The sequence below is a fragment of the Erinaceus europaeus genome, chromosome 16 (genome assembly GCF_950295315.1).
Source record: "Erinaceus europaeus chromosome 16, mEriEur2.1, whole genome shotgun sequence".
Taxonomy (NCBI): Eukaryota; Metazoa; Chordata; class Mammalia; order Eulipotyphla; family Erinaceidae; genus Erinaceus; species Erinaceus europaeus.
The window spans coordinates 47198387-47222836 of record NC_080177.1 but is presented as its reverse complement, the minus strand read 5'-3'; the positions used below and the strand labels follow the sequence as shown (position 1 = coordinate 47222836).

Sequence of the window (24450 nt, the reverse complement as noted above, 5' to 3'; positions counted from 1 at the left end):
TACTTAGTAGACTTTCTTTCCAACTCTATCCTCCTCCCCAAAACTGAATCAGATTAGTAATTTAGAATTATATCATCTGAGAATAACACAAAATTGATGACTCATCTATTACCAAAGAAAAGGTGAGTAAATAGCTCTTTCGAGTTACAGAATATATTGAAAGGCTCTGTCACTGTCACTGAGTTATCTAGAGTAACTTTTCTACTATCAATGGAAGGTAACACTTATGCTATACCTGATTGAGTCATAACACTGCTGGCAGCTTTAGGCTTCAAATCTGCTTCTAAGAGAGTAGGAGAAACAGTTACCACTGGTCCTGAAAACAGGGGACCTTTTAAGGTGAGCAACTGCCCTTGTGGAGTCATCACAATGTTAGCCGAGGTGTGTGGCGTGCCAGAAGGTGAGCTATTTTCTGTAAGGAAAATAAAATGATTTGAGGATAAAAACCACGTTTAACTAAAAGGCAAGAAGTAAATGTCAAATTTAGTTAAGGAACCTCAATGTAGAATTTACTTTTGTGGGAGTCGGGCGGTGGCGCAGCGGGTTAAGCGCACGTGGCACAAATCGCCAGGACCTGCGTAAGGATCCCAGTTCGAGCCCCCAGCTCCCCACCTGCAGGGGAGTCGCTTCACAAGCGGTGAAGCAGGTCTGCAGGTGTCTGTCTTTCTCACCTCCTCTCTGTCTTCCCCTCCTCTCTCCATTTCTCTCTGTCCTATCCAACAACAACGACACTAATAACCACAACAATGTTAAACAACAAGGGCAACAAAAAGGAAAATAAATAAATAAAAACTTAATAAAAAAAATTTACTTTTGTATGAGTTTAAACTGAAAATGTCTACTCATCCACTGATTTTTTTTTCCTCCTCCAGGGTTATTGCTGGGGCTCAGTGCCTGCACTGTGAATCCACTACTCCTGGAGGTCATTTTCCCCATTTTTGTTGCCCTCGCTGTTGTTAGTGGATAGGACACAGTAAAATTGAGAGAGGAGGGGAAGACAGAGAGGGGGAGAGAAAGATAAGACACCTGTAGACCTGCTTGTGAAGCTACCCTCCTACAGGTGGGGAGCCAGGGGATCGAACCGGGATCCGTACACTGGCCTTTCCGCTTTGAGCCATATGCACTTACCCCATTGCGCTACCACCCAACCTCCTACACTGATTCTTTTAAGGGATGACATTTCTATTATTGAGGAAAAGAATTATGGAACCACTTTTTCAATGGACTATTTCTGAGAGCCTTGATGTCGAGTCCAGGAGAAAGCATACACAGTTCTAATCCTAGGTTTCTTTTCCTATACATGTCTAACAAATTAGTTCAAATTCTTCACCTGTGAAATGAAGTAACTGGACAAAATGACCACTGAAGTAATGGTTTGGCAATGATATCAACTGATTATGAATATAAAAACTTCTTCTAAATTAGTATCTATCCTTAAATTTTAGTTGATATAAACCAGATTTCCTTATTCAAAGTACTGAATCCATAATTCCTGAGCTACTCAATGAGTTTTAAAAAATATTAAGAATATAAATAAGTAATCAATATTAAGAATATAAACAAGTAAACAAGTAGTAGATCAATAAAGCTTTCTAAAATCAAGATAGGAGTCAGAAAGATTTTATAACTCATTAATTCAGAGCCAGGCGGTGCCATACCTGGTTAAGCGCACACATACAGTACGCATGGACCTGGGCTCAAGCTTATAGAGTGGCAAAGGACTGCAGGTCTGTCTCTTTCCCTCTTTCTATCCCCACCCCCAATTTCTGTCTCTAATAATAAAAAGAAATAAATAAAAAATAAAATCCTCCAGGGGTCGGGTGGTAGTGCAGGGGTTAAGTGCAAAGACTGGCAAAAGGATCCCAGTTGGAGCCCCCAGCTCCCCACCTGCAGGGGAGTCACTTCACAGGTGGTGAAACAGGTCTGCAGGTGTCTATCTTTCTCTCCCCGTCTCCCCCTCCTCTCTCTACTTCTCTCTGTCTTAACCAACAATAACAACATCAGTAACAACAACAATAATAACTAGAACAATAAAACAAGGGCAACAAAAAGGAAAATAAATAAATATAAATTTTTTTTAAAAAAAATCCACTAATTCTGGCAGCCTTGGAGATGTCACAGTATAGATAAAGTGCTACCATGGAGTCCCAGGTTCAATCCCCAGCACTACATGTGCCAGAGTGATACTCTGGTTCTCATTCTCTCTCTATTCCCATAAATATTTTTAAAATTTTATTTCTTAATAGCAAACATTAATTGGTACTCTAGTAAGAGTTTGACTAAGCACAAGTGATTTTTAAAAAATATTTATTCACTCCCTTTTGTTAACCTTGTTGTTTTATTGTTGTTGTCGTCGTTGTTGGATAGGACAGATAGAAATGGAGATAGATGGGGAAGACAGAGGGGGAGAGAAAGACAGACACCTGCAGACCTGCTTCACCGTTTGTGAAGTGACTCCTCTGCAGGTGGAGAGCTGGGGGCTCAAACCAGGATCCTTATGCCAGTCCTTGTGCTTTGCACCACGTGCGCTTAACCCACTGTGCTAGCGCCTGACTCACAAGTGATTTTTTTTTTTAAATATTTATTTATTTATTTATTTATTTATTCCCTTTTGTTGCCCTTGTTGTTTTATTGTTGTAGTTATTATTGTTGTTGTCGTTGTTGGATAGGACAGAGAGAAATGGAGAGAGGAGGGGAAGACAGAGAGGAGGAGAGAAAGATAGACACCTGCAGACCTGCTTCACCGCCTGTGAAGCGACTCTCCTGCAGGTGGGGAGCCGGGGTTCGAACCGGGATCCTTATGCCGGTCCTTGCACTTTGCGCCACCTGCGCTTAACCCGCTGCGCTACAGCCCGACTCCCACAAGTGATTTTTTTTTTAAAGCTTCCAATTTAAGGATCAGGTTGGTAGCTCTGTGGTAGCATACAGGAAGTGATAGGTCCCAGGTTCAATTTCTAGAACCAGAACTCTCATATTTAAAATATGGAAAATGTGGTCCAGAAGATGATGGCACAGTGGATAAAGCATTGGACTCTCAAGCAGGAGGTCCTGAGTTTGATCCCAGGCAGCACATGTACCAGAGTGATGTCTGGTTCTTTCTCCTATCTTTCTCATCATTAAAAAAAATAAAGCCTTAGAAAAGAAAGAATGAAAGGGAAAAAGGAGGGAGAAAGAAATGAAAAAAATCTAGAAAGATGGTATCTTAAAAGTCCTGTACTAATGGACTAAAAGAAAACTACTTAAGCAGGTCTTGTATGTTACCATGACTAGCAACTTCACAAAATTTTGAGTGTCAAACTATAAACTGAAAACTAATGTAGTTATTATTCTACTTTTTACACAACTCATTTTTATAGCATTTAATTAAAGCTAAATTTGTGGCTAAACTGATGTCCATCTATATTAGAGAAAGTAAAGAATATCCTTCCTACCTGTAGCCTGGTCTTTTTTTCTGGAGAGAATCAAAGGCTTCCCCTTCCTGTTATTTATAAACATCTGTCCAAGATCTACAGATGATGTAGAGGATCCTTCCTGCTGTTTGCTACTTCTGGGAGGCACATCAAATTCATCTGATCCCATCTTCCTTTTTCGTTTCTGTGCCTCTAGTGCTTGTTGTTTTGCATAAATATACTCTAGTTTCTTCAGGACCACCTCTTCTGTCTTACCTATAGATTAATAGGGAATAAACTGTTACTTTCTGAGACTCCATTTAATGAGAAATAGAATCAAATGAAATACAGTCAATTTAACTGTATTCCCCTTAAACTATGCAAGGTTAAGAGTGATTATAATTCAGAACTGTCCCATTCCTTAACTTGAGAACCAGCCTTTTAAAGGGAAAGATAAGATAAAGGTTTTTAAAAAATATTTATTTATTCCCTTTTGTTGCCCTTGTGTTATTGTTGCAGTTATTATTGATGCCATCGTTGCTGGATAGGACAGAGAGAAATGGAGAGAGATGGGGAAGACAGAGAGGGGGAGAGAAAGATAAGACACCTGCAGACCTGCTTCACCTCCTGTGAAGCGACTCCCCTGCAGGTAGGGAGCCAGGGGCTCAAACCAGGATTCTCACGCCAGTCCTTGTGCTTTGCGCAAGATAAAGTTTTTAAGTATCTAAAAAGCCCACTGAGAGCTTACCATTGAAGATATTGCTATACTCTTTACCAAAAAACCATTTATACATCTTACCTGAAAGAGACGACACTTTCCGTATCAAAATATTCCGTTTTCGAGTCAGGAGATTTTTCTGTCCTATCAACTTGTCTGCCTGATCTGTTAGTCCCTGAATTTCACTGAATGCCTAAAACAGAAATTGTAGCTCTGTGTCAAATGATTCAGTTATTTCTAAAAACAAGTGAGGTCTACATAGTTTCGTTAAATCAAAACATTAGAGAAATTCATGGTACATTTTAGAATAATTTTTGAAGTTTCTGAAATTTTTATTGGAAACACTATGTTGTGTTTTTGTATTCCCTTTTTAAAATTTTATGTTTATTTATTTCCCCTTTTGTTGCCCCCCCTTTTTTTGTTATTAATGTTGTTAGATAGGACAGAGAAATGGAGAGAGGAAGGGAAGACAGAGAGGGTGAGAGAAAGACACCTGCAGACCTGCTTCACCACTTGTGAAGCGACTCCACTGCAGGTGGGGAGCTGGGGACTTGAACCTGGATCCTTACACTGGCCGCCCTTGCGCTTCACACCACGTGCACTTAACCTGCTACACTCTCACCCGACTCCCCCCTCCTTTTTTTAATTGGATAAGACAGAAGTTGAGAGGGGAGACCGAGATAGAGAGGAAGGAAACATGGCTTGGGAGGTGGCTTAGTGGAGAAAGTGTAGGACTCTCAAGCATGAGGTCCTGAGTTTAATCCCTGACAGCACATGTACCAGTGATGTCTGGTTCATTGTTTCCTCCTGTCTTCCTCATTAATAAATAAGATCTTTATTTTTTTTCCCTTTTGTTGCCCTTGTTGTTTTTCATTATTGTTGTTGTTATTGATGTCCTTGTGGTTAGATAGGAAAGAGAGAAATGGAGAGAGGTTGGGAAGACAGAGGGGGAGAGAAAGACAGACACCTGCAGACCTGCTTCACTGCCTGTGAAGCGACTCCCCTGCAGGTGGGGAGCCGGGGGCTCTGGCTCATCATAAAGATTTTCCCCTAAGGGGATTAAGTCTTAAAAAAAAAAAGTCCTCTAAGTCTACATTCAAATGTTAAGTAGTTTTATTTCAATCTGCTCCAAGGGCAATAGATTCTTTCTCACAGAATCCCTAGAAAATACATAATTTGGCTCCTATTTGGTCTGCCATTTATATAGAAACTTACCCTGGTAAGAATGAGACTTTTGGAAACCTTGGAAGAATGAAGTAATCCTAGTGTAACTTTCAATTTCTCAAAGAGATCCCTCATTTCACCACGACGGCGTCGCTCATTGGCAGTGTGTGTCCGTCGGTAATAAGCAAAAGCTTCTGCTTCTTTTTGTAGCTTTTCACTCCAGTAATCAGGTTTTAACTTTAGAGGAACTGATGAAGCCTGTCCAAACAAAAAACTGCCAACTACATATACAAGTCAAAGTAGCAGTCTATTCTCCCTCCAAACCAAATTTCAACCATGTAAATTTCAACATACATAAATGTAAACATACCGTTTTCAAGCTCAAATTTCAAGGGTTCACAAATAAGGAAGAATATGAGGGAGATCTAAAAAAAAAGTCTTATCTAAGGGGCTGGACAGTGTAGCACCAGGTAAGTGTACATGTTATCATGTGCTAGGGTTAGGGTGCAGGTTAGAGCTCCTGCTCCCCACCTGCAAGGGGGAAGCTTCACATGTAGTGAAGCAAGTACTGCAGATGTCTCTGTGTCTCTCTCCCTCTATCTCCCCTCTCAATTTCTCCCCTCTCAATTTCTCTCTGTCTTATTAAATAAAGAAAAAAAAGGGGGGTGGGGCAGGGCATGGCTAACAGGAGTGGTGGATCTGAATTATCAGCACTGAGCCCCAGCAACAATATTGATGACATTTAAAAAGTAAAGTCTATATAATTTATTACAAGTACTCTCATGGCAAGTTATATTTAAAAAAAATTTATAGATAGAAAAATGTTTTAAAGATTTTCTTAAAGAATATTCTAAGACATTTTACAATTTAGTAAAGGGCTAGGTGCTGCTCTTTCTAACTCATCTTTCCCTCTACAATTCCAAAGTACCAAAAATCTATATAATAATACACAATGAAATCCTACATGCCATTGTAACTACACATGTTGCTGACTGTATCTGATTGCTTATCTCTCCCACCAAATCCTCCACAACTTAAACTTAACTTTTGAAATACAAACTTCACATATTTCAGGAAATTTCTTCTGGACTTCAGGATGCCTTGGAATTGGTTATTTTCTCTCATTCATATTATTTATACATATTTATTGCCAAGTTTAACTTTATTTTCCCACAAATTATTTTATTCAGGAAATAATGAATTAAGACATCTTACATAAGTACAACTTCTCAGCTCTCCATAATAGGCATTTGTACAACATTCCCATCATCAGCTTAAGACCTCCTTCATCATCATGTTTTAGGTTCCCCAATACCATCTCTATTCCCTCCTGGTCTAACCCCTCCACCTTAATTTCAATTCTTTTTTTTTTTTTTTTGCCTCTAGGGTTATTGCTGGGGCTCAGTGCCTGCACCATGAAGTCACTGTTCCTGGAGGCCACTCTCCACCCCCCCCCCCCCCCCCGGTTGCTGTGGTTATTATTGTTGCTGTTATTGATGTTGTTGGATAGAACAGAGAGAAATGGAGAGAGGAGGGCAAGACAGAGAGGGAGAGAGAAAGACACCTGCAGACCTGCTTCACCACTTGTGAAGCGATCACCCTGCAGGTGGGGAGCCAGGGGCTCTAACTCGGATCCTTATACTGGTCCTTGCTGGCACCATATGCACTTAACCTACTGTGCCACCACCCAACCCCCTCAATTCTTATCTTTTACAGAGCTATCCACCAAGTAGGACACATGCCTTAACACATGTGAGCCCAGGTTCAAGCCCCAACATAACATGAGAGGTTATGCTGGGCACAGGAGAAAGCTCAAATGCTGTTATTTCTCTCTCTAAATGAAAAGACATCCCAGATCAATGAAGTCAATGTATTCCCTACACTGGATATGTCAAAATGATGCTTGCATTCTTCCTCTCTCACTCTCTCCTCTCTTATAGTACCACAAACATACTGAATATATCTTGAGCCCAGACAACAAAGAATATTAATTTGTTTTACCTTAAAATGCCACTCTATAGAATTAGTTTTTAAATAAATGCATCAATTTTCACAAGTTCTGCAACACAGGAGGTGGCACAGCATGGACTATATAAGAAGGCATAAATTTGATCCTTGGCATAAACTATTCCATACTGATGCTATGCTAAGATTCTTTCCATCCCCACCCCCCACACTTACTCTTTTCCATTAATATAAGTAAACAAGGGTGGGGAGAAAGCACAATAGTTATGCAAAAGGATCTCATGCCTAAGGCTTAGAAGTCCCAGGTTAAATCACCAACACTACCATAAGTCAGATCTGAGCAAGTGCTCTGATAAAAAATAAAATATTTTAATTTTTCATAAGTTGACACTCATTTTAGGCCCCACCACCCTATACTATTATATAGGGATAGTAAGAAAATTATAAGGGAGGAACAGGGTCAATGGTACAATTTCCTTAAGGGGGAAAAAACAGGTTAAAATAGCCCTGAAAAGTCATAAAGCATTTATTGTTCTAACCCTAACCACAAATGTTGTCAATTTTATTAATGGATAAGACTTAATTCAAAAGATTATAAATACCTTTCGACTCCTTTCAGTTGCTTTGTCATCTGCGGAAGTACGGGTACGGCACCTAGAAAAATAGTATTTTCTGACGTGTTACTAAAATTCACTAATCAAAAACCTACTTCAAAGTTATCTTAAACCAAATTATCACAAACTGATAATTATACCGTTTGTTTTCCTTAAGATAAAATATGTGGCAACATGATTTACTCAACAATACTTTGCCTATAAAAAATAACCAAATGATTTCTGAAGCTGCAAATTACTGTTTTTAGTCACAAAGTATTTCAGGCATAGAAAACTGCATAAAGGGGCCCGGTGGAGGCAGACCTGGTTAATCACACGTTACAATGCTCAAGGACTGGAGTTCAAGCCCCTGTCCACAGTTGTATGGGGACAGCTTCACAAGTAATGAAGCAGTGCTACAGATGTCTCTCTCTCCCAGTTACTCTCAATTTCTGTCTCTATCCAATAAATAAAGATAATAAAAAAATTACACACACACAAACAAAAATAAAACTGCATATACAAATAAATAACTTCCAGGTATTTACCACTCACTTTGGAATTTTATTTTAATTTGTGGAGCCAGTCCATAGTTTCATCCTTCTTTCTTTACCATTGGTAAGAGCACTCCCAAACTGATCTTACCAAGCATATCTTACTGTTTTATCAGTAAAATATAATGCATCTCACAAAAGGAATCATTACACAATATTGTCAATATTATATATATTATAGTGAATCTTTTCCCACTCTATCTCTTCAAAAAATGTCTTATTTGATATATCAATAAAACTAGTTTAGCAGATATACTATTCAAAAGTAGCAATTTTTCTAAGTTATTTTCATAATATCTACATTCCTCCCTCCCTCCCCCCTGAAAGCAATTTTCAATATCAAACAATGCTGCAATGTATGGTCCCATATATGACCCACTTTACAGCTATGTGGCCTTTATTTTAGGGACAATACTTGGAATAGAATGCTGACTAAAATAAAAGAAAGAACAATTTTAATTCTTAGTTATGTCATAATGCTCTCCAACATAGTTTTAATAACTTACACTCCTACCTGCAACAGATTCTTTTACACCAAGGTAAGAGTCTCAATTCCTCTTTTTTGAAAAAAAAAAAGTCTCAGTATCTAATAGTTTTGCAGACATGAATTGGTAAGACCACTGATTTAGTTATGTCATAATTTATGCTAAACAATTTTTTTTTAATTTACTACTGGTAAAGACAGGAGAGAGGATGTGAAGGCAATCTGGCTGTGACATCTTCACCCCACTGATCCTCTGACTGGTTGATTCCTCTGATCTGGCTGACAAAGTGGGTGTCCCTTTCCTCCCTTCACCACTCCATGTGTGTAATTCCTGAAGTTGCATGCTCAGTCTAAGAGGATGCCCTTCCTCAAATAGAGATGGACCGGTCTTTGTTGGAGGGTATATGATTCCTCTGCTAGAATCTCCAGATAAGCTCTCAAGACAAGAGAGAAAGAACCAGACATCAATCTGGTACTTGAGGCTGGGGATTGAACTCAGGACCTCATGCTTTAAAGTTCAATGCTTTATCCACTGTGCCACTTCCTGGACCACGCATTTGAACAAATTTACATGTGTTTAGCAGAACTTTAGGTTTCCTCTTCTGTGAATTACCAATGATATCCATTATGTACTTTTCTTTTTTTAAAAATTTTTTAAAAATCTTTATTTATTAGATAGACACAGCCAGAAATGGAGAGAGAAGGGGGTGACAGAGGGAGAGAGAGACACCTGCAACCCTGCTTCACCACTTGTGAAGCTTTCCCCCTGCAGGTGGGGACCAGGGTCTTGAACCTGGGTCCTTGCGCATTGTAGCATGTGCGCTCACCCAGGTGCGCCACCACCTGGCCCCATGTACTTTTCTTTTAAACTATCTGTTGCTTAGTAAATTACAGTATTATTTTATATCACTAATATTAATCTTTTTTTTAAAGATTTTATTTATTTATTTATGAGAAAGATAAAGGAGAGAGAGAAAGAACCAGACATCACTCTGGTACATGTGCTGCCAGGGATTGAACTCAGGATCTCATGCTTGAGAGTCTAGTGCCTTAGCCACTGCGCCACCTCCTGGACCGCAATATTAGTATTTTTAAAAGTATTTTATTTATTTATTAATGAGAAAGGTAGAAGAGAGAAAGAGCCAGGCATCACTCTGGTACATATGCTGCCAGAGATTGAACTCAGGGCCTCATGCTTGAGAGTCCGATGCTTTACCCACTGTGCCACCTCGGGATAACTTAATATTAATCGTCTATCAAAGATGTACTGAAAGATGAAAATGCAAATAAGTAAAACAGCTGAGTGGCTGAGTAAGCTGTGGTCTATATACACAATGGAATACTACTTAGCTATTAAAAATGGTAAATTCACCTTCTTCACCTCGTCTTGAATGGAGCTTGAAGGAGTCATGTTAAGTGAGATAAGCCAGAAAAAGGACAAATATGGGATGATCCCACTCATAGACAGAAGTTGAAAAATAAGAACAGGTGAAAAGTAAGAACAGGGGGAGATAGCATAATGGTTATGCAAAGAGACTGTCATGCCTGAGGCTCCAAAGTCTCAGGTTCAATCCCCTGCACCATCATAAGACAGAGCTGAGTAGTGCTCTAGTGATTCTTTCTGTGTGTGCCTCTCTCTGCAACTCTCTCAAAAATAAAATAAATGAAAAATAATAAACTTTATATGGTAATTTTAAGGTAAAATGTACACAGCATAGCACAGAACAAAAACATCTATATTTTCAAAAATTTTAAGATACTTTAATTCATGAAATAATATAGGCAGAGAAAAGGCGTCGGGGAGAGGGAGAGAGGGGGAAGTGGGGGGGGCACAGAAGAAACTAGGTACCACTCTGGTACATGTGCTACTAGTGATTCAATTTGTAACCTCATTTTTTTTTCTTTTTCCTTTATTGGGGAGTAATGGTTTACAGTTGACAATAAAATACAATAGTTTGTACATGTGTAACATTTCTCGGTTTTCCGTATTTCCATTCAACCCCCGCTAGGTCTTCCTCTGCCATCATGTTCCAGGACCTGAACCCTCCCCCTACCCCAGAGTCTTTTACTTTGGTGTAACACACCAACTCTATTCCAAGTTGTGGTATATATACTACTGAGCTACTAAGAATAATGAATTCAAATTTTTCGCCTTATCTTGGATGGAACTTGAACAAATTGTGTTAAGTGAGATCACTCAGAAAAAGAAGGAAGATATAGAATAATCTCACTCATAGAAGTTGAAAAAGGGGAGTCGGGCTGTAGCGCAGCGGGTTAAGCGCAGGTGGCACAAAGCACAAGGACCGGCATAAGGATCCCGGTTCAAACCCCGGCTCCCCACCTGCAGGGGAGTCGCTTCACAGGTGAAGCAGGTCTGCAGGTGTCTATCTTTCTCTCCTTCTCTCTGTCTTCCCCTCCTCTCTCCATTTCTCTCTGTCCTATCCAACAACAATAACAACAATAATAACTACAACAATAAAAAACAACAAGGGCAACAAAAGGAATAAATAAATATAATATATAAAAATAAAAAAATAAAATAAATTTTCTTTATTTATTGGATAGAGAGAGTCAGAGATCAAAAGGGTAGGGGGAAATACAGCAGAAGAGAGACAGAGAAACACCTGCAGCACTGCTTCACTAATTGCAAAGCTTTCCCCCTGCAAGTGGTAATGAGAGGCTTGAACCTGGTTCCTTGCACATTATAAAATACGTGCTTAACCAGTTGCACCACCACCCAGACTCCATCACTAGTGCTTTAGATATAAAAATCACAATGTCCAGAGCTGCATCCCTAATATCGCCTGTATCATAGTGATGCTCTGGTTCTCTCTGCCACTTCCTGGTAATAAATAATTTTTTTTAAATAAAAAAGATAAAGAAAGTGATCTTGTGTCAATTATGGTAATCATTGTAGTCCCACTTAGTATTTCAAATGGGTTATTTTCCTCTTACTTGATAGGTTATAAAAAGTCTAAAATTCTGGAATATTAAAGGTTTGTGCAGAGCCAGGAAATAGATAGTAACAACAATAGTAACAATAACAACAATAAAACAACAAGGGCAACAGAAAGGAAAATAAATAACAGTAAATAAAATAAAATAAAAAGGTCTCTAAATTTAAAAGAATGAAAAGGCTGGCCTGGTAGTGCTGGGAACACGCATAACGAGGCCCCTGGATTGGACTGAATATAACAAAACAAAACTTGCCCAAAGTCAAATAGCTATTAGCATAACTAGCATTAAAAAAAAATATTTATTTATTTATTCCCTTTTGTTGCCCTTGTTATTTTACTGTTGTAGTTACTGTTGTTGTTGGATAAAACAGAGAGAAATGGAGAGAGGAGGGGAGCCAGGGAAGATAGACACCTGCAGACCTGCTTCACTGCTTGCAAAGCGACCCCCCCCTGCAGGTGGGGAGCCGGGGGCTCTGAGATCCTTATGCTGGTCCTTACACTTTGTGCCACCTGTGCTTAACCCACTGCGCTACCGCCCGACTCCCCATAACTAGTATTTTAATATCAATGTTATCAGACTCCAAAAGTACATTGTTTGCACTTTGTCTTCTAACAACTAAGGCAAATTCATTACAATCCAATTCCAGTGCCTCTAAGCTGATGATCAGAAAATGGTTAAAGGAATAACTGAGTGAGTTACCCAGAACTCCTGGAGAAAACTCTTTATTTATGATCACAAAACAAAAATAAAAAACCAAAGACTTACGACTGTTTCAAAGTCTGTGTGTGGGCAGAGTGAATTTCTTCAGACAGCTCTTCCACAGTCTCAATGTCTACCTGCTCCTCATCATCTTCAGTGTATTCAACACAGTTACTCTGAAATACAGCATTTCAACAATAAAGTATTAGAAAGTAAGCACATTCAAGCTTTTAAACTGAATGTTTCCCATAGAAGACTAATTAGTTCCAAGTGATGTTATGAGTACTGATAGTAAGAAATTAAGTCATGGTAAGTATTAACAATCCAGAGCATAAAGCATATCTATATGTAACATCACCAAGAGGGTCTCTAGAGGGTTAGACTGATGGATTTTAGTGGCTATTTCTAGTTATTTCAGGTGCAGAGATGTTAAAACTGTGTACATCCTTTTGAAACTAAATGACAAAAAAAAATGATGAAAAAGAAGGAAATAAAAATCAGGTCCTGGGGGAGTCGAGTGGTAGTGCAGCGGGTTAAGTGCAGGTGGTGCAAAGTGCAAGGACGGGCGGGAAGGATCCTGGTTTGAGCCCCTGGCTCCCCACCTGCAGGGGAATCACTTCACAAGTGGTGAAGCAGGTTTGAGGGGTCTTATCTTTCTCTGCCCCTCTGCCTTCCCCCTCCTCTCTCCATTTCTCTCTGTCCTATTCAACAAAGACAACAATAACTACAACAATAAAACAAGAGCAACAAAAGGAAATAAGTAAATAAATATTTTTAAAAATCAGGTCCTGGGAGTCAGGTGATGGTGCAATGGTTAAGCGCACACGGCGCAAAGTGCAAGGACCAGCATAAGGATCCTGGTTCAAGCCCCCGGCTCCCCACCTGCAGGAGGGTCGCTTCACGAGTGGTGAAGCAGGTCTGCAGGTGTCTTTCTTTCTCTCCCCCTCTGTCTTATCCTACAATAATAATAATAATAATAACCACAACAACGATAAAACAACAAAGGCAACAAAAGGGGAAAAAATAAGCCTCCGGAGTCGGGTGGCAGCACAGCAGATTAAGCACACATGGCGCAAAGTGCAAGGACTGCGTAAGGATCCCGGTTCAAGTCCCGGCTCCCCATCTGCAGGGGAGTCACTTCACAAGTGGTGAAGCAGGTCTGCAGGTGTCTATCTTTCTCTCCCCCTCCTCTCTTCATTTCTCTCTGTCCTATCCAACAACAAAGACATCAATCATAACTACAACAATAAAAGTGCAACAAAAGGGAATAAATAATAAATATTTAAAAAAAAAAAAAGCCTCTAGGAGTAGTGGATTTGTGGTGCTGGCACTGAGCCCCAGCCATAACACTGGAGGCCAACATAAATAAATAAATAAATAAATAAATAAATAAATAAATAAATAAATATCAGGTCCTATTCTAAGAGTACTTCATAACTATCTCTTTATATGCCACTCACAAAAACATGTAAGACATATATGCAAATAAAATGTAATGTAAGTCTCAGAATCCCATAAAACAAGCTTTTCAATACTTTGGGGGTATGGAAAGCAGTCCAACACTGGAATGCTTGTTTATTGTGTTTTAAAATGATTGTTCAGTAACCATTTGTTGAGCACACATGACAAAAACTCACTGTAGATTTTATGTTTTATGGGACATGTAGGCTTTTAAAAGTTTTATTTATTTATTGGATAGAAACAGAAATCGAGAGATGGGGGTGATAGAGAGGAAAAGTTAAGAGAGAGACTTGCAACACTGCCTCACCCCTCATGAAGCTTTCCTTTCCCCCCCCCTGCAGGTGGGGACCAAGGGCTCAAACCTGGGTTCTTGGACATTGTGACATGTGCGCTCAACTAGATGTGCCACCACTTGGCCCCTGTAGGTATTTTTCACTCCACCTTTAAAAGTAGTGTCTAGGGAGCTGGGCGGTAGTGCAGCAGGTTAAGCACAGGTGTTGCGAAGCACAAGGGCTGGCGTAAGAATCCCAGGTCAAGCCCCTGGCTCCCCACCTGCAGGGGAGTCGCTTCACAAGTGGTGAAGCAGATCTGCAGGTGTCTATCTTTCTCTCTCCCCGTCTTCCTCTCCTCTCTCCATTTCTCTCTGTCCTATCCAACAATAAAAACATTAATAATAACAACAACAATAACCACAACAATAAAACAAGAGCAACAAAAGGGAATAAATTTTTTTAAAAAGTAGTGTCTACTCTATGCCTTAAAAAGCAAACATGTTTTCTGTAATTGTACTGTACCAGAAAGGCATGATTCAAAATGAAGCATCCCAATCACCTTATTAATTCTATGCCTAAATTTGGTGGAAAATTACTTACCCCTAAATTAGAGGCTCCATAATGTGAACAGACATTAAATTACAAGCCATCATGCGTTCCCACCTTAGCATAATTTTAACAATCTATACTAAATGTAAACCATGTATATTTATAATTAACTCTAGAAAGTTAAGTCAACAATCACAAAAGAGCTTAAGAGTCTAAGTAGGAATGTAGGAAGGTATTTTACAACACTTAAGCTAAAAAGTTATCTGCCTACTAAATGGTTTTGACTATAGGATTTGTTAAAAATCCAGTAAATTTCATAATGGAAGATTTATCAGAGGAGATCAGGCGTGTTCAAGGTGATATATGGAAGATTTACAACTACTCAAAACGTTCCTTAAACTATTCAAACACGGGAGTCGGGCGGTAGCACAGTGGGTTAAGCACACGTGGCGCAAAGTGCAAAGACTGGCTTGATCCCGGTTCGAGTCCTCGGCTCCCCACCTGCAGGGGAGTCACTTCACAAGCAGTGAAGCAGGTCTGCAGGTGTCTATCTTTCTCTCCCCCTCTGTCTTCCCCTCCTCTCTCCATTTCCCTCTGTCCTATCCAACAACGACAACAATAATAACTACGACAATAAAACAAGAGCAACAGAAGGGAATACATAAATGTTTAAAAAACCTATTTAAACATAAACATTAATCACAACCATAAAGATACGACAGGTGTAAAGATATATACATAAATAGCATGCAGAATTTAGACTTTAAGGATCTTTAAAGATCACTTAATATAATGCCCTCACTAGGGGGAAAAAATAGGTCCATGTATCTTATATGTCACATTTCCTGTTTTAAGCAATGCCATCCTCTATGATTAAGATACCCAAAGGGTAGTAGGTAAGTCAATTCTGCTGTCAGGAATAGCTTTCACTGGTTTTAAAGCTGGACTGTTTTTGATCTGACATTTACCCAGACTATATTATAATGGGAGATTATACAAAAAGTATAACATCTGTAATATAGTTCTAAACTTGAATAAACTTCAGCCATGTACAGGTATCTAACCTTGAAAAGGATGAGGTAATAAATAAATAAATATATAAGAAGGAAAGAAAAGGATGAGGCTACAGGTTAAACATAAGGTAAAAGCAGATAGACTCATCAATTTTAGAATAAACTTTTCATTTTAAGATTAAGCAGGTACTGAAATAGTCAACACAAGAACACTAAAATATTTAAACATTTTACTTTAGAAACACTTATCTTTTTGGTATACTTTATCTGCATAAAGAAGTTAGGCATTTAAAGCACTAACCAGACAGCAGAGTTTAAATTAATCTCAAGGAAATGAGATTCAAGAACAACCAAGTACAGAGAGTATCTGCTCCTGAAAAGGATAGTTTAGATTTCAGAGTACCTTACAAGAAGCTAGCTATGTTTTATGTCAAATTACCATGCCAAATTTCAGCAACTATAGGCAGTAGCCTGTTTTTGTAAATATTTTTTCTTGAAATTCAACCACATTCATTCACTTAATATTCACTATGGCTGCTTTCATTCTACAAGCAGCAATTTAGTAGTTGCAATAAGTCATCTAGGCTACAAGTTTGGTCACTTTATAAAAAAGTTTGTCCTGTGGTCTGGGAGATGGCATAGTGGATAAAGCATTAGACTCTCAAACATGAGGTCCTGAGTTCAATCCCTGGCAGCACATGTTCCAGAGTGATGTCTGGTTCTCTCTTTTTCCCTTATTCCTCTCAATAAATACATAAATATATAAAATAAATAATGTAATTGAAAAAGTTTGTCCTATTCCTGTTGTTTATCATTCCTGATTCCAGTTACTAGAGCAATAAGTATGACCCTAATGGTCTATAAATATAACCCTAAAGTCTAACAACAAAAAAAATGTTTAAATGTCAAATCATAGAGCATACAGATAGCATAGTGGTTATGCAAAAGATTTTCATGCCTGAGGCTCAGAGGTTCCAGGTTCAATATAGTACCACAAAAAACCAGAGCCGAACAATACCCTGGTAACAAATAATAAGTGTTAATTAATTAATGTCAAGTTACAAAGGAAGATGCCCAAAGTTCAAAGTTCAGAATATGTATAGTAGGAACTAAATATTTGGGCAGAAGAGACATTATAATGGTTATGCAAAGACTTTCATGCCTGATGCCCCAAGGTTCCAAATTCATCCCCTGCACCACCATAAACCAGAGCTGAGCAGTACTGTGGTAAAAAGTAGTAAAAATATTAAATTTAATTTTAGAAAATAATTTTCAAAAGCAACCTAAGGTAAGATTATGTTAAACTATTATATAATTCCCAAAAGAAAAATTAGTGGTCCGGGAGGTGGTGCAGTGAATAAATCATTGGACTCTCAGGCATGAGGTCCTGGGTTCGGTCCCCGGCAGCACATGCACCAGAGTAATGTCTGGCTCTTTCTCTCTCCTCCTGTTTCTCATTAATAAATAAAATCTAACAAAAAAAAAAAAAAAGAAAGAAAGAAGAAAAAGAAAGAAAAATCTCTCTAAAACCAGAAAGAAAAGTTCTTTAGTTTTAAGATCACTCATTCCTTTTCTTACTATATTTATCAGATAAAGCTACAATCATGTCACACAGAATACATCATAGAAACTAATTCAGATCAAATGGGAGTAGTGTTCAGGGGGGAATTAGCAACTTAATCTAATAGGCATTCTAAAGCATCTATCCCCAAAAGAATTAAGACAGACTTCTGACATTTGAAGGATCTCAAAGAATATAAACTCAATGTTACTTGATTGGCAGATTAGCAGATTAAAAAGGCATTTAATTATGATCTAAATCTAAGCGCCCAATTGAATACATCACATCTAGTGTTCTTTTCTAAATACTGGCTCTAATCATTTAAATCCTTGAGGTTTCAGTCACAAAAAATAAAATGGGCTCACCACCTTTTCTATATCATCAACCTCCTCACTCTGGTAGTCAGAAACAACATCCACAATCTCATCAATAGAATCATCGGTTTTCTCATTGTCATCTTCCTCGTCCTCCTCTTCCAAATGCAAGAGAGTGAAGTCAGAATTGCTTTTCCCACCCTTCTCCTGCTTTGGTTGCGTCTGTTCTCCTGGTAGCAGTAAGTGACTTTGAAGATGTGCTTCCTCTCTACTCCCTTTTGTAGCTCTCCTAGGGACAATGGAGAAAGTTGCAGAACGAGAAATCCTACTCCAAGAATCACATTCAGCTTTTAATTCTCTGGCATTCTTAGTTCCACTTTTCCCAAGAGAATCAGAGTTAATTTGTTCTTGTTGAAATACTGAATTTTCCTGACAAGTCTTTGTTTTTATAATTAACTGCTCATCTGCCTCTTCCTTGCATTCTAGTAAAGTTCCATGGGTTAAAGGACCCTTCAGACGTTTTCTCCATCTCTCCCTAATACTGTCCTTCGGAGAGTTGCCATATCCCTTAGCCTCTGGGTGCAGATTAGACTGCTCCACAATTTTGCTCCTTGGTAAATTCACTTTACTCTCTTCCTTAGAGATGACTGAAAAATCATTTGAGTTTTCATCTGGATTATTTAACCCGCTTTGCTGTTCCATTTTCATATCACCAAGTTTTTTATGCTGCACATTACTTGCACTTTTAACAGTAATGTTACTGGCTTTTTCAGAAATGGCCTTAATTTCTAGTACAGTCAGTTTTTCTTTGGCATTATTAGGACTCCTAAATGGATACTCTTCATCAGCATCTTCACTTTTGTGTGATCCAGAGACACAGGAGTGCTCAGGTTTAACAGGATCTTCTTCTGTAAGGGATTCTTCATCTTCCAGGAAATCATTCAGGGTTTCTTCTGAAGCACCTGATTTTTGTTTTATTATATTAAGCTCAGGATCTGTAGCTTCTTCTGACTGTAGTAGAGCCTTCTTAGTTTCTTGTTCTCTCTTTATAAAGTTCACTTCATCCTTCTGGTCTATATTCTGAGACTCTTTCTTCATCTGAAGAGAAGCAACATGTTGAAGAATTGAGCTAGGAACAGGTTTTTGTCCAGGAAGCTGCAATAAGGCAAAACTACCAGACTGAAGAGGTATAAGACTGGCTGTGCCAATGGGTTGTCCTCCTGAACTATATGTTATTTTGGTTTCAGAGACTGTTTTATTTGCAAAGCTTTGTGGTTCAGGAGGGGAAATTCTCAAGGTCAATGTACCAGATTGAGATACAAAACTAGGTCCAGAAGAAATCAATGTTGGTGCCTGAGTGACAACATTCACTGTTGGTGAAGTGCCAACACTCTGAATTACAGGGTTAACAACAGAGAAAGCAGAGGATGAAGCAGAAGATGGTGGAGTTTCTGAAGGTTTTGATGGAGTGGGTAGCCGGATTCCCATCACAGCCCCTGGTAAGAAAAAGAAAAATTTAAATCGCTGTCCATATCTAGACTTTTAAGAGGTATCTTTTGATAAGTAACTCTATATTGATGTATTACCATGTCACAATGCTCAAGTGGTTCAACAAAAGAGAAGCTTATTAGAAAGAACTTTTCATACCTGGATTCCTAAACATGATGGGCTGTAAGTTGGGCTGGGTATTAGAGCCTCGAAGCTGGTGCAAAGGAAGGAGCTGGACAATCTGCCCATTAGGGTGCCTGAACAGGTTCATTCCAGTTGGGCTTCTAACAGGCTGTAAGACCATCCGTTGTCCCTGAAGTTGTGTGTTTGGAACAGGTCTGAGAGTAGGAGAACCTTGTTGGACAGGAATCAACAACAATCGAGGTCCAGTACGTTTCACTGTATTAGGAGAGACCTGTGGAGTAGTCACTGGAATCTGAGGGCTAGTTTCTGAAAAACAGGAAATGGAAACATGGTGTCAGAATTTACTTTTAATACATGTAGAAAAAATAGGGGGCTGGGTGGTGAAGCAGCAGGTTAAGTGCACAGGGAAAGATCCCGGTTAAAGCACCCGGTTCCCCACCTGTAGGGGGTCACTTCACAGGCGGTGAAGCAGATCTGCAGGTGTATATCTTTCCCCCTGTCTTCCCCATCTCTCTTGATATCTCTGTCCTATCCAGCAATAACAATAATAATAACAACAAGGGCAATAAAATAGGAAAAATGGCCTCGAGGAGCAGTGAACTCGTAGAGCAGGCACCAAGTCCTAGCAATAATACTGGAGGGGGGAAAAAAAAAAAAAAGGTGTGTGTGTGTGTGTGTGTGTGGCATACGAAGGACTTTACCTTGCTATAAATAACTTCTGACTGGAACTATATAAAGTTGATGAAAGCCTGTCACTTGATACTTAAAGTCCTACGACTGAGAAAGGTCTATTTTGAAATAGTATCCAGACATGGTAGGGCCTTACATTTAGAATGGTTTAAAAAAAAAAAAAAAAAGGAAGAATTATCAAGAGATGCAATTAAAGAGATAATATCTCTGATAAAAAAGCATTAATTTTTATAAATAAATAAAAAATTAATAAAAGCAGGCCTTTAAATCTGGATTCTTATTAAAGAGCTGATTCAATATAAATTTTTTTCAACTTTAGAATTAAGATTGAGCTGGGGGCTGGGAGGTAACACACCTGGGAAAGCACACTCTTTATCATGTACAAGGACCCAGGTTCAAGTCCTAGACCACTACATGGGGAATACTGTGCAAAAGGGAAGCTTCAAAAACAGTGAAGCAGTGCTATGATGTCTCCCCTATTCTCTTACTTAGAATTCACAAAGAGCAGTGAAATTATGCAGACACAAATCCCTGGTGGCAAAATAAGTACATAAATAAAATTCAGACCATGGGCCAGAAAGATAGTTTACCTGAGAGCACATTTACTTTGTCATGTAAGAGAGCCAGGTTAAAGCCTGGCCCCATGGCAGCTAGAGGAAGTTTCAGTGCTATGGAGTCTCTCCCTGGACTATGCTGTTTTTGTCTCTATCTTTCTATCTGAAAAAAAAGTTGTCCTAGAGTGTTAAAGCTCCAAAGATAACATAAAAAATAATTCAGAATGTTAACACTAGACTTAGAATGATTTCATAGTTTATACTCAAGATATAGTCAATGACTAGAAATTAGGAAGTATGAAAAACTCTTGTCCTTTCAACCTCACTAATAATCAAAGTTTAGAGATATAAAGAAATTATTTCTCAGAAAGAAGTAAAATACATACCCCCCCAAAATGGAATGAAATTAAGAGACATCAAAGAAGCAGGGAAATAAAGCCTGGTTAGGAAGAAGCAAAAGATAGTTTTAAAACAAATGAAAAAAGCCAAATTTTAATGCAAAAAAATAAATAAATAAAAGATTTCAAACTGTTAATAGTACTTAAAGAAACATTTTAATGTTTAGAAGAGAGAACTAAAAATACTAAAGACATGAGGGGAAATGAGTAATTTATAGAGAAGGGTAATAATCACTGCAAGCATAAACAAAACTGGTCTAATACTAGCATTAAGTTAGATAACTTATTTAACCTCGTTAATAATGCACAAAGAGTTTAGTTTAACATGTGATATTCTTATTAGATAAGTACTCTGACGATGAAACAAGCTACTAATATCATGCTCCTAATACTTATATACCACATGTGAAAGAAATAGGACTACTCTTGAAAATAAAACACAAAAACCACAAAGTTTATGAAAAAAATAGTATGTAATCCAATCTTAACTATATTTTAACTGAGTCAGAAAACATTTTAAAGTGTTCTGAATTTTGTGGACATTCTATTCAAATTAAGTTTTAAAGAGTGACTCAAAACCAAATTATTCTAATTCAGAAAATAAAAACTGCCTTTTATACACTATGTATTTACTGAAATGTGGGAGGAGAGAATAGAAAAAGTCAAGTGAAAAAGTCAAGGATGTCCCAACTGTCCAAGTTGAGAACATCTTTACGAAATCAGAACAAAAATCACATACACTTCCTCAGATGTAGTGTCAGTTATTGATAAGGAGCTTTTATTTAATCAAGAAAAAAAACAAACAGGGGGCCGGGTAGTAGCAAAGTGGGTTAAGTGCACATGGCACAAAGCACAAGGACTGGCGTATGGATCCTGGTTCGAGCCCCCAGCTCCCCACCTGCAGGGGGATCACTTCAAAGGCGGTGAAGCAGGCCCATCTCTCTCAATTTCTCTTTCCTATCCAGCAACAACAGCAGCAATGATAATAATAACAATAATAAGGGCAACAAAAATGAAATAAAAAATGGCCAAAGGAGTAGTGGATTTATAGTGCAGGCATTGAGCCCCAGCTGTAACCGTAGAGGCAAAAGTAAAATAAAATAAAAAGCACTGAAGAAAACTTGTTAAGGGAGTCGGGCGGTAGGTGGCGCAGTGGGTTAAGCACACGTGATGCAAAGCACAAGGACCAGCATAAAGATCCCGGTTCGAGCCTCCAGCTCCCCACCTGCAGGGGCGTTGCTTGACAGGCGGTGAAGCAGGTCTGCAGGTTATCTTTCTCTCCCCCCGTTTTCCCCTCCTCTCTCCATTTCTCCCTGTCCTATCCATTGTTGACATCAATGACAACAATAATAACCATAACCACAACAACAATAACAAAACCACAAGAAAACAAAAGGGAAAATAAATAAATATAAAAAAATTCAAGTAATTCCTTTATTCTATTTAATAGTACCAGGGAAGCCAGGGAGGTGGTACCAGACTTCCATGTATGAGGGTAGTGAATAAAATCCATAATATCCAGTGTATGAATACACTGGTTGCCCAAAACCACTCCCTCCTTCCACTTACCCAGTACTAATATTTGCTATATTGCTGATACAGGCATGCCAAGACATGCAATTCTCAGGAGGGGGGAGATAGCATAATGGTCATAAAAAAAAAATCCCAGATTCAATCTCCCACACCAACATAAACCAGAGCTGAACAGTGCTTTTGTTTCTCTATATTTAGCTTTTTCTTTCGCTCATAAAATAAATAAAATGAATTTTAATTTTTTTAAGAGACATGTGGAGACTGGGTGGTGGCACACCTGACTGAGCACACATTACAATTCCCAAAGATCCAGTCCCCACCTATAAGGAGAAAACTTCACAATTGGTATCTCTCTCTCTCTCTCCTTTCCTCTCAATTTCTGGCTGTATCTATCCAATAAATAAATAAACGAGAGGAAGAAAGAGACAAACAGACATGCACTTCTGTGGCCCAATAATTAATTTTATTTTTCAAGACTGATGGGGGGGGCGGGGCCAGGGAAGAGGGAGAAGAAACACCAAAGCCTGTGTGATGCCAGAGATCAAACTTGGAACTTTATGCTCTTAGGTCCAGTGCCTCACTCACTATATCATCTCTCAGGGCACTTACAATTTTTTTTTTTAATTAGAGAGAAGCAAAGATAACCAACCACACTACTCTTTGTGCATTTCTTGTTTCTATGTAATGCTTAGGACAGGGGCCTGGGTCTCACACATAAAAGAATATGAACACTCCACTAAACACTCCCCTAAACTCTTTTTCTCAATTTTAATCCTTCAGATTATATACTGAAGAAAGTATTGCTTTTGATATCATGTCCTTTAATACTGAGCTAGCATTTCCTAGCTTTCTTCATTACCAGGGAAAGTAACTAACATGATAAGAATGTTAAGTAGTTAGCTAGAATTTAATGTTTTATTTTTTAAAATTTATTATTTATTTATTCCCTTTTGTTGCCCTTGTTGTTTTATTAATGTTTTATTTTTATCAACACTTCCAGGGTATCTGTTTATTCTACATTGTCAAGTAATGTTAGTTTTCAATTAAAATAATACTCCTTAAAAAATACATTTAGCAGAAGAGGAAACAGCTGAACTGATAGAAGGATTTAAATGTCTGAGGCTCCTAGTGTGATCCCTGTGTCACATATGCTTGAACAATGATCATGTGTGTGTATTAAAATGGATTTAAATAAAAATATTACATTAATGATAGTACTAATGAGAACTAGAAAAAAGTACCGTAATGTGTAGCCTGAGTGAGTAAAATCTGAAAAACAAGAACTACAAAAAGCTGAACTACTTCATAGTTTTAAGATAGAATTAACAACATAAAGTAGAAATTCTTAAGATTTAGAAAACAAGTTAAGTGCACATGGCATGAAGCACAAGGACCGGCACAAGGATCCTGGTTCGAGCCCTCAGCTCCCCACCTGCTTGGGAGTAGCTTCACAGACAGTGATGCAGGTCTGCAGGTGTCTTTCTCTCCCTCTCTCTGTCTTCCCCATCTCTCTCCATTTCTCTCTGTACTATCTAACAACAACAACAACATCAATAATAACAATAATAACTACAACAACAGTAAAAAACAAGGGCAACAAAAACGAAAATAAATAAATAATATTAAAAATTTTTAGAAAACATGGTGAGTCAGTTAAAATATGTTGATATTAACCTTCACATTCAAAAGTAAACCAAAGCAGCTAAAATAGCAATAACCTTGCTTCCAAAAATATCTATTAAAGAGGGAATTTTAATGTTCATTTGTGGGGAGAAAAAGACAGCATACTTAATAAATATTATAGCTCACTTTTATTTTCAAGAGAACCTCAACTTATCATCAATAGTGATCTGGACTATACCACTAAAAACAAAACTATCCTGTAAGGAAAATATCAATAACCAAGGCAGACTTGCTGTTGGCCTTACATCTACTTGAATCCTGCAAAG

The 24450-nt window shown here is 38.3% G+C and overlaps 1 protein-coding gene across 21 annotated transcripts in view; it reads right to left on the bottom strand.

Annotated features, from left to right (window-relative positions):
• Positions 1-24450, bottom strand: part of MGA (MAX dimerization protein MGA) — a 127572-nt gene that overhangs the window by 5996 nt on the left and 97126 nt on the right. For 12 of the 21 annotated variants that reach the window (XM_060175017.1, XM_060175028.1, XM_060175019.1 and 9 more), the window contains 8 exons: positions 19342-19632; positions 17746-19190; positions 12591-12700; positions 7839-7890; positions 5323-5529; positions 4189-4300; positions 3432-3665; positions 236-412 (listed from right to left, as the gene is read on the bottom strand). In XM_060175017.1, the coding sequence (XP_060031000.1) occupies positions 236-412; positions 3432-3665; positions 4189-4300; positions 5323-5529; positions 7839-7890; positions 12591-12700; positions 17746-19190; positions 19342-19632 (2628 nt within the window). Of the gene's footprint in view, positions 1-235; positions 413-3431; positions 3666-4188; positions 4301-5322; positions 5530-7838; positions 7891-12590; positions 12701-17745; positions 19191-19341; positions 19633-24450 lie in introns of those variants that run through there. The other 9 variants (XM_060175022.1, XM_060175035.1, XM_060175030.1 and 6 more) reach the window with 3 other exon arrangements.